Below are 16,751 nucleotides of genomic sequence, written 5' to 3'. Positions count from 1 at the left end.
GGAACCATTTAAAATAGGAGGAAAGGCTGTTTTCTATCAAATACATTGTTGTTCTCTGACCTCTGAATCATTAAGCCACATCATACACTCCTACCTATAACTACAATGTTGCTTTCCCAGCTTAGCTTGTTCAAATAAGAGTAAATGGTTGAGATCAATGAAAATGTGGATTGACATATTAAGAGTTTTCTTTTCAGCCTTTCTACAAAGTAGAAGAATTAAATGGATAATGACACTAGGCTCTAATGGGGAACAAAATCTATAGGATTTAGACTGTAACCTTTGTAATTTAGTTAGAATGTAAAGATCGCTTTGAAAAGTCTGTGTATAGGAAAACTCTACCTAAATGAGCTGCACATACCATGGCTGAGCTTTATGGATGTATTGTTTTCCTTAACACAAAAACTGGCATTGTATTCAGATGAACAAACAATCATTTCCAGAGATCATTTAAGTAACTGAAGGCTGATAAAATTACGGGAAATGACTATATGTGATCAGAATGGCTTTCATCTGCATTTTGTTAGACCAAGCATTGATTTCACTTTTCAGCTGTGAACAGCAAGAGGCCAGCTGTGGCCAAAGGAGGGAGCAAGCCATGAACTAAGGTCACAATAGAGACAGAGCTGTCAGAAAATGCAACACTTTAATGACTGGAGCTTAACGAATATTCACATTACAACTGTTTGAAAATTATATCCAGTGGATCCACAGACTGTCAAAAATACTGGATTTAAGTTATGGCAAATTAAACCTTTGAAACATAGTTAAGAAAATAAACACAATTAGAAGAAAGAAACAAACAAAACCAGTCAAATAGAACTTCAAGGCAGAAACAACTCTATTTTACTTAGTATTCCCAGATGTGTTAAAGGAAATTTTATAAAATATTCCAAAAATCAAGTTCCCATTTAAAACCTTTCAGAATCATTGAAATTAACTTTTACCCAGCCCCTCCACAGTTGACTTAAAATATTCTAAAACTATCGCCAGATATGTTTTTTAAATAGTTAGCATTGCTTGACAAATAGTCATTACTCAGGGGCCCTATTATACTATTGGCTAGCTATAGCAGCCTATTGTCAACAGTGTAATACAACAGTTAAATACTGACAAAACATTGTCCATAGCTAACGAAGAGTTGCAATTATTTTTTTTTTAGCAGGAACTCTTTTTTTAGCAGAATTTTTAAAATGTAAAATACATCTTAAGGTATAGTTAAGATCATGCTGATATTAAGACCTAGATCCTTGGAATTTTAATGGAAAATACACTGCATCCTAAGACTTTAATTCAAAGAAATCTACATAATGTGGCAGGAATGCTCCTACCCAGTTTCAGGAGAAACAAAGCATGGAATTATCTATAATTCTGTGGGGGCCATTCATGCTTTCACTGGTGGGGGATGGAAGGAGATCTAAAAGAGCCAGAAAGTGGGCGTACTGTTTGTATTTAGCAATTAAATCTGTGGGTGTAGGTGTTGAGCCATACAACATCAAGGATGGAAAGGAAAATGGGAGAGGGGAAGGAGACAGTGTGTGTGTGCCTGAGTCCCTAACAGTTCTTTGAAAGTAAGGTTTAAACATTCATGTGCCCCTGTATACCTTTTCTAAATGCTTCCTTTCTGTATAGCAGCCAGCTGTGTTCCAAACCCTTGTGACACTATAAAGCAGGGGAATGTAGCTCCTACAAGCTTCAGTCAACACAACAAGACTTCTCTTCCAGGCTGTCTGGAGCTCAGACCAGGAAGTCTAATCTTAAGGACTGGGAATCTACTTCATTCCATTTTTTTTTTTTTTTGAAAGGCCTACTTAATATTCACCTTTTATTTCAAAATGTGTTCCTTTAGGTCTAAATCACAGAATACACTGTGGTCAATAGACTGTCCTTAGTAAAGCTCTATGTAGATAGAAGACCATAAAAAGATTAAAAAATTAAAAATCTCAAATTCACTCATACTATAGTTCAACATTTACAAACACAATGTTTCTTGGTCTCAAAGTAGGTGACTTTTTCCCCAAAATCTATTGGGTGGCAATTATAAACTGGCTCTGTCAAGTTGTATTGCTTTGAAGAAACTAAATTATACTGCATTCCTTTATTGTGAAGAATGAAGTAAAAAGCACCAATAGATTTTGTAGTATGTGCAGTGACTTAATCAATTTCATAGCTTTCGTGGAAAGAAAGGACATTTCTGCATTTCCGCCAATAGCATAAAGAAATGTATAGATCATATGGATTCCAAATCTAGTATTTTGACCTTGAACAGAGATTCTCTGAAATCTTCATATAAATAATTAGTATAAAATGTTAGATGCTTACTGACAAATTCTTCCCTTTCAGTTCCTTAAACTAAGTTCAAGAATGCTAGATAAACAAGCATTGTATTGGTTGTTTGAAAACCAATAACTTGCAAACCGAGTTAAGTGGTGGATGAAATAATGGGAAAAATTGTTTGCCAAAGATGATCTTATTTATGAACAAACAATGTGAGGACAATATAAAACTAACTAGGATGAACTTAAATGTAATGTTTGCTGCATAGTTTCCCTCACATAGCAGTTTTTTGAAAAATTTTTTTAAAAAAAACCCTCAGCTATTGCCCCTGCTCTGTCAAAACATCCACTGAGAGGAAGTGGGAAGGCCCCAGTGCTGCCACTTGCTTTCCTCACCTTGTGAATAACACAAGTTGGCACAGAGTGGGGCAGGGGTCAGTCTGAAAATCCCCCTTTCCTAGTAGAAGGGTCCTGATCTGTCCTTTCTCCCATTTCCACTATTTTTAAGTCTATATTTTTCTTTCATCTGATAGTAGGCTATTTTTAAGCTTCCTATACTATTCTGTAGACATTCAATTTTTGCACGGTGTGTCTTCTTGTCTATGCTCGTAACAGAAAGCTCTTCATGAGGGGGAGGAAAAAGTAGTGAACTGTGTTTAGAGGACAAAAGCAGTCTGTTAACTTTTCTTGGAAGAAAGATCCTTGAAAAATTTTCAGTCCTAGACTGAATGGAAAGGGCAGCAAGACTGTCTGAGCATGTCTTGCACATCTTTGTGATAGCAGATGCTAGCAGACCAATCATCCCCTTCAATCCTTACCAACCTGCATAATTACCCTCATTTGAAGAAGAAACTGCCCTCGTCACCCTGTGGAATGACCTGTAAAGGGGGACAGGAACAGTGTGTTCCTGTTGGTTCATTTGGATGCTTCAGACACTGTCAATACCATTGAGTATGGTACTTCTGGAAGGATTATATGAGCAAGGATGTGGTTACTGCTCCTGCTTGGATGGTTGATTCTAGAAGATAGTGCTGAGGGATTATTGGTCTTCAGAGTGGTGTTATGGAGTCTCTCAGAACTTTGTTTTATCCCCCATGGTTTTCAACATCTACATCAAAACACTAGGAGACTTATCTAGGAATAATTGAGGTATTGACAATATGCAGATGACACCCTTTTCCACTCCACCAGTGCTTCAGCGGAGTAATGAACTCAATGAGGGCTAATCACAACCTAGACAAAAAGGTTATTTCATCCATCTCTCCACTTAAATGGTGTTCACCCTGTCCTAAAGGGAGTTGCTCTCTTTTGAAAGCTGGATGCACAACCTCTGGCTGACATACCACCCCGAGACTCATGTTGTGCAGCCTTCACACTCCATCTTGCCACTCAGCGGTATAAAAACAACATGTTGGTGTAGGGCACTATGAGACTAGGCACACAGAGGATTGTGAAAGTCTCATGCTCTCATCACCACCCTTTTGGATTATTGCAGTGTGTTTCACATGCAGCTCCCTTTCCAAGGTCAGGCAACTGCACTTAGTCCAAACCAGATCAGCTAGACAGTGAACTGGAACTAGCCAGTACTTGTATGGTCTTGGTTGTATGTTTACTGGTTTCATTTTTACCCATTTTTTTGTAATTTATGTTATTAATTTACCTGTATTTTATCCAGAAAACTCCATCTATTGTGCCATGCAGATGTGCAATAAATAATTAAAGGGAGGAAATGTGCATAGGATAAGAAGGCAGAGACTGCAGCAGAGAGAACCAAGGGAGCAAAGAGCAAATGAAAGGATGAAATACGGGGAGTTGGTGGGGAGAAGACAAGGGAGGTTGGAATAAAAATGTATTTACTATACATCGTTTGTGAGGAGGTTACTGTACTGCACAAGCTGAACAGTAAAGACATTTATGTGGAGGAAAAAAAATACTTGACTACAGGGAGGCTACTCTGATGACACAAATAAACTAGGACAAAACAGCTCTCACTCAGTGGGTATGGACTAGATGACATTGTCTGTGCACCGTCTCCTATGGCAGTAGAACAAACCATTTGTGATTTGATAGTTAGGGCAGATTCTGTAAAACTGAATTCTGTGTGACTTGGAAGTATTTTATCTTACCAATATTGTTGGTCCGGTGAAAGACATTCTTAATTATTTTGAACCCTGTTCAGAGGCTGTGTACACCCTTTACTAAAGGTAGTTATTCTGCAATTGCACAATATTACCTGTCATATTTTCCCATTTATTTCCCAATATTTGCTTACAGTTACCAAGACAAGTTTTGTAAGCTTGTAACTTTATTATAGAAAACACATTAGTTTCTTCCTTTTTCTGTTTGTAGTGACTCTGTATGTGTGAAAGCATGTACGTGTGTGAATACATTTCATAATGAAAGTTGTAGAACTGCATTGCTGAAGATCATCCATCCTCTTAAGTTTATTCTGATAGAAAAACTGTGTAATATTTCAGTAGAATTTTATTTAGACACAGGTCACCTAAACCTATAACCTTGTCTAGTATTAATACATACTATTCCCAACTAAAGGACAGCTCTTTAACATGATTTTCCTGTACATCTGCTAGCAATATCTCATTTCCAATGCTTCCTATCTGTTCTTTAATGGAAGATTTATATCTGTTCACATCTTTTTCTTGTGGCAAAGTTAGTGTTCTCTTGAACAGTGGCAGTTTGACTAGTCCTGTTTCTTTAAATTTCCTTCAAGTTGAGGAAAGTGTTAGCAGCTTTAAGTAGTTACATTCCTTTGAGGATAAACAGTTAAAGAGTAGACAAAAATTGTTTTTAAAATAGTAAATACTCTGATTTTTTAATATTACATAATTAACAACTTTAGTTGGAATCCAGTGGGATACTTACACCCCCTCCTCTTCATGCAGAACCCTACTTGCACAATAGTAACTTAGCATTTCAGGGGCAACCTAAGACAAGAATTTCCACTCATGTCGAGCTTTTTCCTAGGAATCACTAAATCTCCCTTGCATAAGCCGTAGGTACCACTTGCTTTAGTGGTAAATCCACTTGTGCAACAGCACTGTCAGTGGCCTTATGAGCCTTGCTGGCTATGTGCTACCTCATTCAAGAGAGGTGGCATGCCTGCACATACCAGTTGCTGAGGAGGTCTGGCATTCACAGGTCTTGCACCTGTCCTGCTTCAATGAACCTCTTTTGCTGGTTTGCCGCCCCGTATATGGAATATTGGACCAGAGGGACCTTTGATGTGATTCAGAATTGTTTCTCTTATGCACATATAAATGTCCCATTGGATTCTGTCCTATAACATAGGAAACCTTAATGCTTTTTGGATGCCCTTAATAGCATGTTACCAGCCATTGATCCCCCCACCCCCACCCCATTTTTTCTACAGTGTCTTATAAAGCTACTGTTCCTAGCATGTTAACCTTGCTATAACCTAACCAAATACTTCAATACTTCTCTCAATACTAACTTTTATAAATGTGTGTAACTCTACACTAGCTTTGTGTGTGTAACTCTACACTTTAAGGTATGACTGTCTTCAGCCAAAGAGCAATATAGTTATTTTGCTGAGGCCATCCCCCATGTCAAAAATGTCAGTTTTCAGGTTTCAGGCGTCTGCAATCATGTGTGGTAGTAGGCTGCTGAGTGGAAGTTTCTGCTTGTGCAGCAGCAGATAAAATAATAATAATAATTCATTATTTGTGTTTGTTCCCACAATTAAAAAACAGTATTAAAGTGGCTTATATACATAGGTGCAAAATCCATAATTCCTGTAACAGGAAAACCCAAAATCAGTATCATCACATTAGCACAAGTAAAAATAAACACTATAAAACATAAGCTGAAAGCAATACAATACAAAATGAGTTTATCCAGAATACACAAAATATCTTGCATTGTGGAATAAATACCAGAAAAGTAACCCTCAATTGAGCCATAACTAATGTCTAAATGCCTGAAAAAAATGTCATTGCCTGGTGTAAGAAAGATGATAGTGTTGGCACCAGGTGACGTTCCTTGGGGAAGGAACAAAAAAGCTCATATAAGCAGAGTGAAAGAAGCAGGGCATCAAATATCACCTCTGTCTCTCCTCCCACTCTGCACAGGATGCTTGCAAGTTTGGGGGCATATGGGCCTTCTGGAAGCTTTGCAGCTTAGAAAATTTGCATACTGCAAATGATTTTCCAGGTACAGTTGCATGCAAAATGAATATTTTTCTTCATTCACAATAACTTGTATATGAAAAATAGTTTAAATGGAAAGCATCAAATTTAAAGAGTTCTGTGCTTCATAATTAACTGGTTGAATTATCTCCAGATATTATTGAAACAAAGGGAATGGTAAGAATTAAAGCTTTTTACAAATGAGATTGGCCTTGATAAGACTGTATACCTTTTCTGAAAGAATATTAAACCCTCGTGCTTCAGTGCATAAGACAACTGCTAACTGATGGAGGTTAAGTGCAGCCATCCCTGGTGTGACATTTATTCCCAACAATGTCAACTACAAAGTTTCTTGCACCTTCCTTGAAAACATCTGGGTTTTGCCTGTTTTCCGACTGACCTAGCTGAACCAATTGTCGGGTCAAATATTTCACTTACTTTGGGAGAATAGCTCCCTTTTAAGATACCAGCTCCATGAATCTATCTAAGCATTTCATTATCGGCAACAGATTTAGCTTTCTGCAGTGTGAGTTTCAGAAAAATGCTGAAGTAATTCATTTTCACAAAGGAAATGATCAGGACACACCTTTTCTTAGAGAGACTTCCCATTTTTCTACTTGCATGGCAGCACCTGTAACCTTTCTGCCTGCAACAGATTCCCTAATCTGATTGCCTACAGGTAACTGTTTGCACTAATATGAGTAAACATGCACCCATACTTTGAATTGTCTATATAATCTATCTGCAAAAAAATGTTGACAGGGGTGCATATCCTACTCATGCAGGCTGGTAAAAGCTTGGGCCGGAGCTTAATTTAAAATGAGTGTCTGTGTGTATGGAAAGGAGATGCACAAACTTGAAACTAGCTTCTGGACCTACTGAATAGATATCCTGCATGCCAAGCCATATGGGAAATAGCCCAAATATGACCTTTCCTTACCCACACACACTTGCAATTGCTGACAGATAGGTCAGTGCTGAAATGGAAGTGCATGCTTTGCCAAGAGTAGCAGGATAGGAATAGGATACACTTAGCTGGTAGTGGGAAGTAAGGAGATGTTGGCAGCCTAAAATGCAGCTTTAATGGGTAGGAGCAGGTCCCTCTCCTACAGCAATTCCTGCTAAGAGTCCAGAGACTGTAACTCTTTATGCACTGATCTTAAAATGAATATTCCACTTTTTCTTAAAAATAAGCTCAAACAGCTTGTAAATAATGTTCATAATATAAAGTTCATAAAACAAAGCAAAAAAAAAAAAAACCCCAGTTCAAATTACCAATATCAATGTTATGGGGGAAAACCAAGGGCAAGATAAAACAACCCAACATAAAAACAGGGAGACAAGGTAACAAGGAGCTCTCTGGTGCTTGTAGAGTACACTGTTGAGGGAGATCTTGTGGGGAAAATCTGGTGAATAGGAGAGGTGCTTAACCTTCTACTGTCTGTTGATTCCCCCTACAAAATTCCTCAAGATGGTTCCTATACTTCTACAGTCAGGCTCCAAAACAGAAGTAAAGTAAGTTAAGAAGGGGAAAGACCTTTGGGAAAGAGACATTTGCAAGGAAGAATTGATCTACAGAGGTGAGCTTGAAGGTTTTCCTTCCAATATATCAGCCCCCCCCCGCCCCGCTCCATGAATTCGTTCCCTAACCCCATTATCTCAAAAAATAAGTTTGCCATTATGGTGTCTCAGTTCAGGCTGGGAATAGAAGGCATTGTTTGTTCAGAGATGGACAGCTCCTGAACCCTCTTTTCCAGTGCTCCAGAGGATATAGTCTTCATGTCCCTCCTTTTGTGCATGATTTTTTCTCATATTTTTATCTGTAAGAGTCTAATACTTCCAGGAATAATAAGCCCTTAACTGCTTATCAATCACACTATATTAGAAAGTGTATCATTCACCATACTAAATTCTTTGAGGCGCTATCACCTCCCCCACAGGCACAGTCACAAAAATAGAGCATGCGTGTAAAGTCCCATCTTGTTCAGATAACCCATCATAATAATATTGAACCTGTAGATAACATAGTAATTGTTTGCATTTTTTGTTGTTATCGCATTGTTAATTTCAAGATTCTTGTCAACTCTCATATTTAGCAATGAAATTTAATTTACTGCAAAATGAATGCATGCATTTGCATTTTCAGTAGGATATAGATTAACAATGGTTTCTGAATCATTATGTGAAACTTTAATATTGGTTCTGAATGCAAAACAGGCAATGTAACATGAAGATGGCCATGGTTGTTAATGGCTTGTTTTAGCTGGAAGCTATAAAATCATCCAAGGACTCTGTTGGTGTTGGAATAATAATTTACCTAGACAATTACCACATGGTGGAATTTTTTGCAGCTCTAATTCAGTGTTATTAATAATGAATAAAATTGCAATTTTCTCAGGTTGCTGGGGGCAATGGGGAATTATTTCAATGAATATTTCAGCACATTATTTTAATCATAGTTCCACAAAATTCAAGTGGTGATATTTTATACTTTTAAGTTTAGTCTGCTAAGGGACCATAGTCATTAAATTGTGAAATATTTGCTCTTAGGTCCATTCTATGATTTACAATCCTTTTAAAAAACACTGTAAAAGAAAGAAAACTGTGTCATTAATACTTGTAATTTGATGCTGCATTTGTTAATGGGCTTGCTCTGATAAATGTTTTTTGCAGTAGGCAGAGCATTTTGAGGAAGGAGGCAGAATCTTTGAAAGCTTAAATGCAAGTGAAGAGGCATTCAAATACATTTAAATTGTTTTATTGTAACTTTGTGTCCTTGTGATCAGTGAAATATTTTATAGAACTACTCCCTCTCTGATAAAATGTACAGAGGAAATCTATGCCAGTCCCATAGAAGTTGATCTTTGTTTTTGTTTCCCTAGCCAACTCCATGACTTCTGGCGCTTAGATTATTGGGAAGATGATCTGCGCCGGCGGAGACGGTTTGTTCGCAATGCATTTGGCTCCACCCATTCTGACGCTTTGCTCAAAGCTGCTGTGGAATACGGTCAGTACTCATTGTAGCACACTCACTGTCTAAAAAGTTTTCCTTTTAGTTCTGATAGTACCAAAAACAAGGGTATTTGTTTCTTTTGTTGTGTTTAGCATCCTCTTTGCTTTGCATGAAAGACACATATGTGGTAGTTTTCAAGCTTTTCCAGTCCCCGCTGATCCATGGGAATTGCTTGGTATCGTATAGGAATGTACATGACAATACTGCATTCAGAGAGAGGAGAAACTGGGAGTGAAGTGACAGTCCACCTGGCTATGGAAATGTTACTATGCAGAGCATCCTGAGGGACTTCTTCTGTGAAGGTTATTATAAAGGGAACTTCCTGTTTGGACATTTTAAGAGAAAATATGAAAAAATGGAAGGCCCCATTCTGCGAGACTGTAAAATGGTGAAGGGATAAACATGTCTTGCTAGGCAGCATGTACCAATGCAAAATGCTTGCTTGGTTTCACGTGCCATTGTGTCATGAGGGATGCTGGGAGGATTTAGTGCCAATAGCAGCACACGGTGTCAGGTCGTGAAGAGGTGAGACTATTCCGTTCAAGAGAGTGCGAAGTGTGCGTCCATGCCAGTACTACTTCTCAGAAATGTGATAAGACAGTATTTTTGTGAGAAGAGAATGAAATTGCTCCCCCTCCTGCCAGGGTGTGATCAAGTAATTTAAGCATTTTACAGTCCAATTGATTTTATAAAGAACATTAACCAGGCCTATACAATTTATGTAGTTTGATTACATTAGGGCACTTCAACAACTTTGTGCTTTTTTATTACATAATTTATGATCTGGATAGATACTATATAATTTTAAAAAATGATTTTTAAATACATGATTTAAAAATACATGATTTAAATACATGATTTAAAAATACATGATTTAAAAATAAAAACTGAGCAAAGAAAGGAGAAAGGAAGGTGTCTCTAAAATGAAATAGGCAGCTTAGAAATGTTTGATACATTTTTGCTTAATAAAAGAAATCCCACCTCCAAATCACTGGGCATTCCATTTTAATGCTTCTTGCTTGGGGTTTTTATTTTGTTTCTAATTAATACTAAGATTCTTAGGATTCTTGTGAAGCTTCTGAATTCCACTTCAAAACTGTATTCTCATGACAGTGATAGCCTATGTTGGGATATCAGATTGTATAACCTTTTTGTTATATCTCCATGGTGTAATTTTCATTTTCCAAAAGTATCTGTACACAAAAGCTGTGAATACTGCTGCTAGGTTTACTTTAAGTCTACTTCATACCCTACCATACTTTAAAGTATGTAACCTTAGCAGCGTAGGGTATTATATTATTAGGTTTAATATTATTACTATCTATGAACTTTGGAAGGTGGCTTTTAACAAGTCAAACCATTAGCCAACTATTTCAGTACTATCTAGTCTGAATGACAGCATCTCTCCAGGGTTTCAGACATGAGCACTTGCCAGTCCTATCTGGAAATATTAGGGGCCTGAGTCCTCTGACATGTCCTTTTCCTCCTCCTACTGAGGAAAAGGATATGTTCTCCTACTGAGCCATGCCTCCTTCCAAATCTGGAATGCCGGTTTTCGCTGAGAGATTAGGACCCAAAACTGGATTGCAGGTCAACCCAAGATGGTGTCCTATTTAAAAGTACAGTTACCATGTTATTTGTTTTTCTTTTCAATGTTTTAAAGACAAAGAAAAGGGAAAGCAAAGCAAACAAGTAGAAGCATAGCAAGACATAAGAAAAAATGGGGAGAAGATATAGAAAACTGTGGATATTTGGTTTAAATAAAAAATAGAAGTAGTCCCTGACATAAATAGATTAAAGATTATCAATCTATTTTAGTTTCTAGACTTCAAAATCATATACAATGTGTTGGTGTAGCAATAGCACTAGACTGGATACAGTTCCTAGAAGCAAATGACAAACATGATGAAGACGACATTTATGCAGCCAAACATGCTACCTAATTACTGAGAATCTGAAAACAGAGAAGAGCACAAGGCCAGCCCTGGAAAACTGTAGAATTAAAAAGAAGAGATAACTCAAAATTACCTTTATTTATTTATTTATTTATTTAACTTAATTAGGGAACCTCATATAGTTTCCCTACTATTTTATTTTGATGCAAAGGGAAATAAAAGCAGCATGCATGAGGAGAAATGTGGATTGCATTATCATTATTTATATTTCAAATCACAGAAGGAAGTTACCTTTTATGCAATACTAAAGTAAATGTTTCTGAAGCATTCAGTATCTAAATTAATGACAGCCTTCTAGAGGAATTTAAAACAGCTTGCACTGAGATTAAATCCCATCGATTTTTTTTACCTTGATGTGCATTTTGAAGCTTGTGCTTATGGATTTTAATATTAAAACTTTTAGTTGACCTTACTCTATAAGAAAACATCCTTAACACTGATGTTATTTTTATGCCTCTTGGTGATACTAATGAGTTGAATAATTTATGAGGTTGTCATGTGAAAAGGATTTGGTGCAGTTTGATGTATTTTCAGCCTCTGGTGCTGGAATGTGATTAATAAAGAGCTTGAGGCACAGCATTTTTTTCCATAGGGCTTAACTTTCATTAGAGATTTTTCGTCAGTGTTATTTTGCTAATTTTATATCTTTCTTATATAATAGCAATATTACTCTTACTTTGAAGAATGAAAATTTCTTCACAGAAATCTCATGACTTCTGGCCAAACTAAAGGGAGTTCAGGGGCAAGGCAATTCACTGCCTTCGAACATCTTCTAGAGGAAAATGAAAGGAAAAATAACTGTTTAGGTTTTGTTGTTGTTTGAGAGGGTTGTTTTAAAACTTACATCCTGTGTTAGTATCATAAATACTACTTTGGGTATCCATATAATAGTAGGAAATATTTTAGTAGTTCTTTCTTATCTACATTGACTGTCAGTTATCATTTAGGAGGTTTGCACATAAATATTGCAGCAGAAGAATGTTTAGTCAAAGCCTAAGTCAGCAAGCTCCTCTGTGTCTGCGATCAAAGGCATCAGCTTAAATAGGTCTGATCAGGCATTGCAGACGAGGGCAGGCAGCTTCAACCGAGCAAAAAACACAGAGCAAAGATGACAAAATTAATCAGTCATTTCTTTGGCAATAAATAACAAGATATGCTGAGGTCTGCAGAAGAGAGAATTTCTATGTTCCTTGGAGATGTGCCTACTTAATACCTGATTTATCTAAGCTTGCACAGCCATGAAAATATGACCTTGATGAATAAAAGAGCATTTTCTAACTAATCTAGACTTAAATCTGTATTGATAGTGAATGCATAGATACAGTAACAATATGATGCTCACAGTTATCAAGGAGCAGGGAAATTTTGAGAATGGCAAATCTGTCTGTCACTTTTGAACTGGTTCCAGGGGTTGTGTGACAAATGTCACATAGTAAGCTGAAACACAACAATGTGGTGAAGGTTGTTCCAGTTACTTGGGGCCCTGTAAACTAAATGGAGAAGGATTTATTCAGACTTCTGAAATTGTTATGCTTTGTAAAATGCATCTAATTAGTAGAACAAGTCATGTAAAAAAATTCTTGAGGCTTAGGTTAAAAGATTTTTTCCACATTAAATGGTGGCACACTATTACATATTTTAACAGTCTCCAGAGATTAGTGGTTTTGTTAATTCTACAATTTTATTATTGTTATAAGCAGTTTAGAAAATCATCTCGAACCACAAGGGAGTCATGTATATAAATGGCTTGTCACATTGGAAATGGCCTGAGCGTTCCACCAAGCATGTCTTGGAACCAAGTCTAAACCAGATATGAGCCTTCCAACCCCTGAACGTTTTTCCCAAGCACACAAATTCTGAGCATATGGGAATGGCAGTTCTCCAGTTTACCCCCATAGCCAATGGAAGCTAATGGATTTGCTTTATACATGTGGATTTTATGGAGATTGGGAGAAACCCCACTGGAGGAAGCAAAATCAGAGGATAGGTGAACTACTGGACCTCTTTCCTTTTCCTCTTAATTTTGCCCTCATGTCTTATCCATACTAATAAAGTAATGGATTAACTAATGTGAGGGGAGAAGAGGGAAAACATATTGGTCCATACATTGGTGTATTTAGAAGATACCTGCCACCCATTTGTCTTCAGTTGGGTGATCCATCATTGGATCACCCTCCCCCTGCAGTATTTTCATTCTGCAGCATTTTCACGTATTCCCTTGGAAATACTGGTTGCATACTTTGAGAGCAAGAAATAGCCTTCAGGTTGGCTAGGTCTATTACTCAAGCTGTTACAGTTTTTAATAGCAGACCTTGGGTAAGCTCTGGATTAATTTGAGATCTTTATTTGCCATGACCCAAACAATTACTCTGGGTAATTATTCTTATGGCTGTGTAGTGAATTGGGCATGGCTGCAGGGATGTACTTTGGCAAAGGAGGTTCATATTTATTTATTCATCAGATTTATATCTCACCTTTTTTCTTACAAAGAACTCAAGGGGGCTTACATCATTTTCCTGCTGTTGCTAGCAGTATTATCTCCACAACAGCAACCCTGTGCGGTAGGTTGGGCTGAGAGTCAGTGAGTGGTCCAGTGTCACCCAGCTGGCTCCATGGCTGAGTGGGGACTAAAACACAGATTACCTGAGTCCCAGCCCCACTCTCTTAAGCACTGCACCACACTGTCACTTCCTAGTTGTGGAGCCATCAAGAACATATCTATATTTTTTACATGTGTGATATCAAAAACATGGCCTTGAAGAATTATCTCAGTGGTGATGACAGAGCATGAAAATTGGGTAACACCTAAGCCTTTTATGATGTGATGTCACACAGAGAAAGTCCTGTTCCTCATAATACTAGTAGCATGCAGAGCAGAGTGTCCCATGAACTGTAAGACTGATGAGATTTGTATGTATGGGTGCAGGGAATCAAATAAGATTGCAGAACTGTTTGCATGTGCTTTGGATGGCAATTGGAATTACTTTTATATACTTTTATTTATTTATTTAAAACATTTATATGCCGTCCTTTACGACAACGTCTCAGGACGGCTTACAACAAGCTGAAATTAGCCATTTGGCTATAAAATTTAATGACTCAAGCTTAAATGGATAAAATGGAAGGAACGATCACATAAGCCACCTTGGGTTTCCCACAAGGGGAGAAAGGTGGGATGTAAATAGGCATAAATCCATCCATACATGTTCCTTTTCCTAAAATAAATAATTGCTGGGTACATGGATTTCCATTGCACATATATGGAATGTTGCAGTTTTCTCAATTTCAGCTTATCAGTTGCTTATGCCTTTTTAGTTTTGTGACTTGCAACTTGAATTATGAATGTTTAGACAAGAACATTACAAGATAAAGGAGGGAAAACATTGACTGCTTTGATAATCAGTCCTCTTAAAATGCCTAAACTTTCCCATCTGTATTTGTGTGTTTACTATAGAGTCGCTTCTTAATGAAGGATATACTTTTCTTGTGGAAAAAGTTACATTTGAAAATAAAAATGTAAAAAATTGTATTTGAATGTAACACATCTACAAAGAAGAGGGCAAAGATAATAAAGACCATAACATAGTGTTCTTTTTTCATTTTATGTTGAGCTTTTACTTCTGTACAAGATGACAATATATTTCTGAAACTTTTAAGGAGCAGCATCCGTTTCATGGGCAGAGATTGTGTAGATACTAATCTAGATATTACAGTGACAAGCTCTTTTAAAATGTGTATGCAGTGGTAAAGGGCTTCCAGATGTCATCAAATAACTCTCCTCTGTTAAAACGTGATGATCTCAGAGGAAGCAATGTATAATAGGCATGCAAACGATTCTGCTTTACTTAAAGAGCATTGGCTTCCCAGTGTTTCATTTTCTGCTGGGTTAGGTTGAATTATCAGCATATCCCCATTTTGACCCCAAATCACTGTTGTCAGAAATGCATTTCACTTACATAGTCATATTGTGAAATACACACACATTTGTTACTAATTTTCTGTGTCCAAACAATGTATCTTCCTTTGAGGTTGTGCTTCTCTTCTGAGGATATCACACTTTCTAAACAAAATACTGTGGGTGTCGGAAAATGCAACAAATGCAAACTGAAAATGTGTCCCAAAAGGTCAATTTACTGTTGGGATTTCTGTGAAGAATGCTCTTGTGCAAGTGTCACGGGCACCTGATTAAAGTTTCCCATATTGGCTGTCTTTTCTGCTTTTTAAATAATATTTCATTACTTTGAAGGCTCTTTACATTTGGACATTTTCTTTTTCATTCTTTCAAAGTTGTGCCTCCTGTTCTGATAGCTGGAGTATACAAGCATTCTAGTTATAAGAAAGAGAGAGCAAAGAGCAGAAGAATTGAATTCATTGAGTCCTCTACCAAGGCATCTAGCTTCCAGAACAGGAAAAGGTTTTGCTGTCTTGATGTCCATAAAGTACAATCCGGTGCAGCATTTCTGTGTTGTGAATAATCTGGTAATTATTGGTCAACCAGAAAGGCAGAGATTGAAGTATATTTTTCTACTAGTTTGAGTTTGCTACCTACTTTGCAGGCAAAATCACATATACTCAGTTCAACTTGGGGCTGCCAGTTTAAATTCAGAATCAGAAACTTACTGGTTTTCAGTTCTAATCCTATTCGTCTGCGTTCATCAACTGTCCACACTCCAGGTCGCATCCTGGCTGTGAGCTGAAGTCTAGCACATTTGGAGGTCACTGGGTTGGGGATAGCTGCTATACATACTTATTTGAGAGTTAAAATCATCAAACAAATAAATATGTATTGGATTGTACTACTGGTGGCTCAGACTACACCCTGCATGGAACTGCCTTGTTTCCCTGGACTTACCAGCGATTTTCCAGGTTCCTTCTACCATTTCTTTATTTTCAAAGAAGCTGTATTAGGAACCAAAAATGTCCACAATGCAATTGCTAGAGGAAAAAAAATATTTTGGCAAGGCCTCTTACCAAATATAAGAGGTGCAAAAGTGCAGAAAATGTAAAGGTGTGGAATGTGCAAGATGTAAAAGCACAGAATATGAAATAGTTTTGCTTGTTGTATATTGATCAAACAAGTGGGCACAGGGATCCCATATGTAAGAGTTATGCGTGATCTTAAAATGAGTTTTACCATATTTATGTTTTAACATCTCAACAATTTTATTTACCAAAGTTACTGTATTATCACACATCTAGGATGCAATCTCATTTGCTAAGGTCACATTACAAACTCAGTTGCATATTTTAGCTTTTTAAAGACGTTTCCCCTATTGATGTAAACATAAATACCATTCCTTTAACATTTAATTTTAGACTAGTATTTGAAAGTGGAAAGGGA

General features: G+C 37.1%; 1 protein-coding gene across 16 annotated transcripts in view; it reads left to right on the top strand.

The window, feature by feature from the left end:
* The window catches only part of NBEA (neurobeachin), a 450,384-nt gene that overhangs the window by 223,403 nt on the left and 210,230 nt on the right, over nucleotides 1-16,751 (top strand). For all 16 annotated transcript variants that reach the window (XR_006415936.1, XR_006415934.1, XR_006415933.1 and 13 more), the window contains one exon: nucleotides 9,325-9,449. Coding sequence is in view for 12 of the 16 variants with exons in the window: in XM_044442661.1 (XP_044298596.1) it covers nucleotides 9,325-9,449 (125 nt within the window). In the remaining 4 variants the exon portion in view is untranslated. The remainder of the gene's footprint in view (nucleotides 1-9,324; nucleotides 9,450-16,751) is intronic.

The sequence above is a fragment of the Varanus komodoensis genome, unplaced genomic scaffold (assembly GCF_004798865.1).
Source record: "Varanus komodoensis strain SLA01 unplaced genomic scaffold, ASM479886v1 scaffold4, whole genome shotgun sequence".
Lineage (NCBI taxonomy): Eukaryota > Metazoa > Chordata > Lepidosauria > Squamata > Varanidae > Varanus > Varanus komodoensis.
Note: the sequence above shows the minus strand (reverse complement) of the source record. Positions and strands in the feature narration are given on the sequence as shown.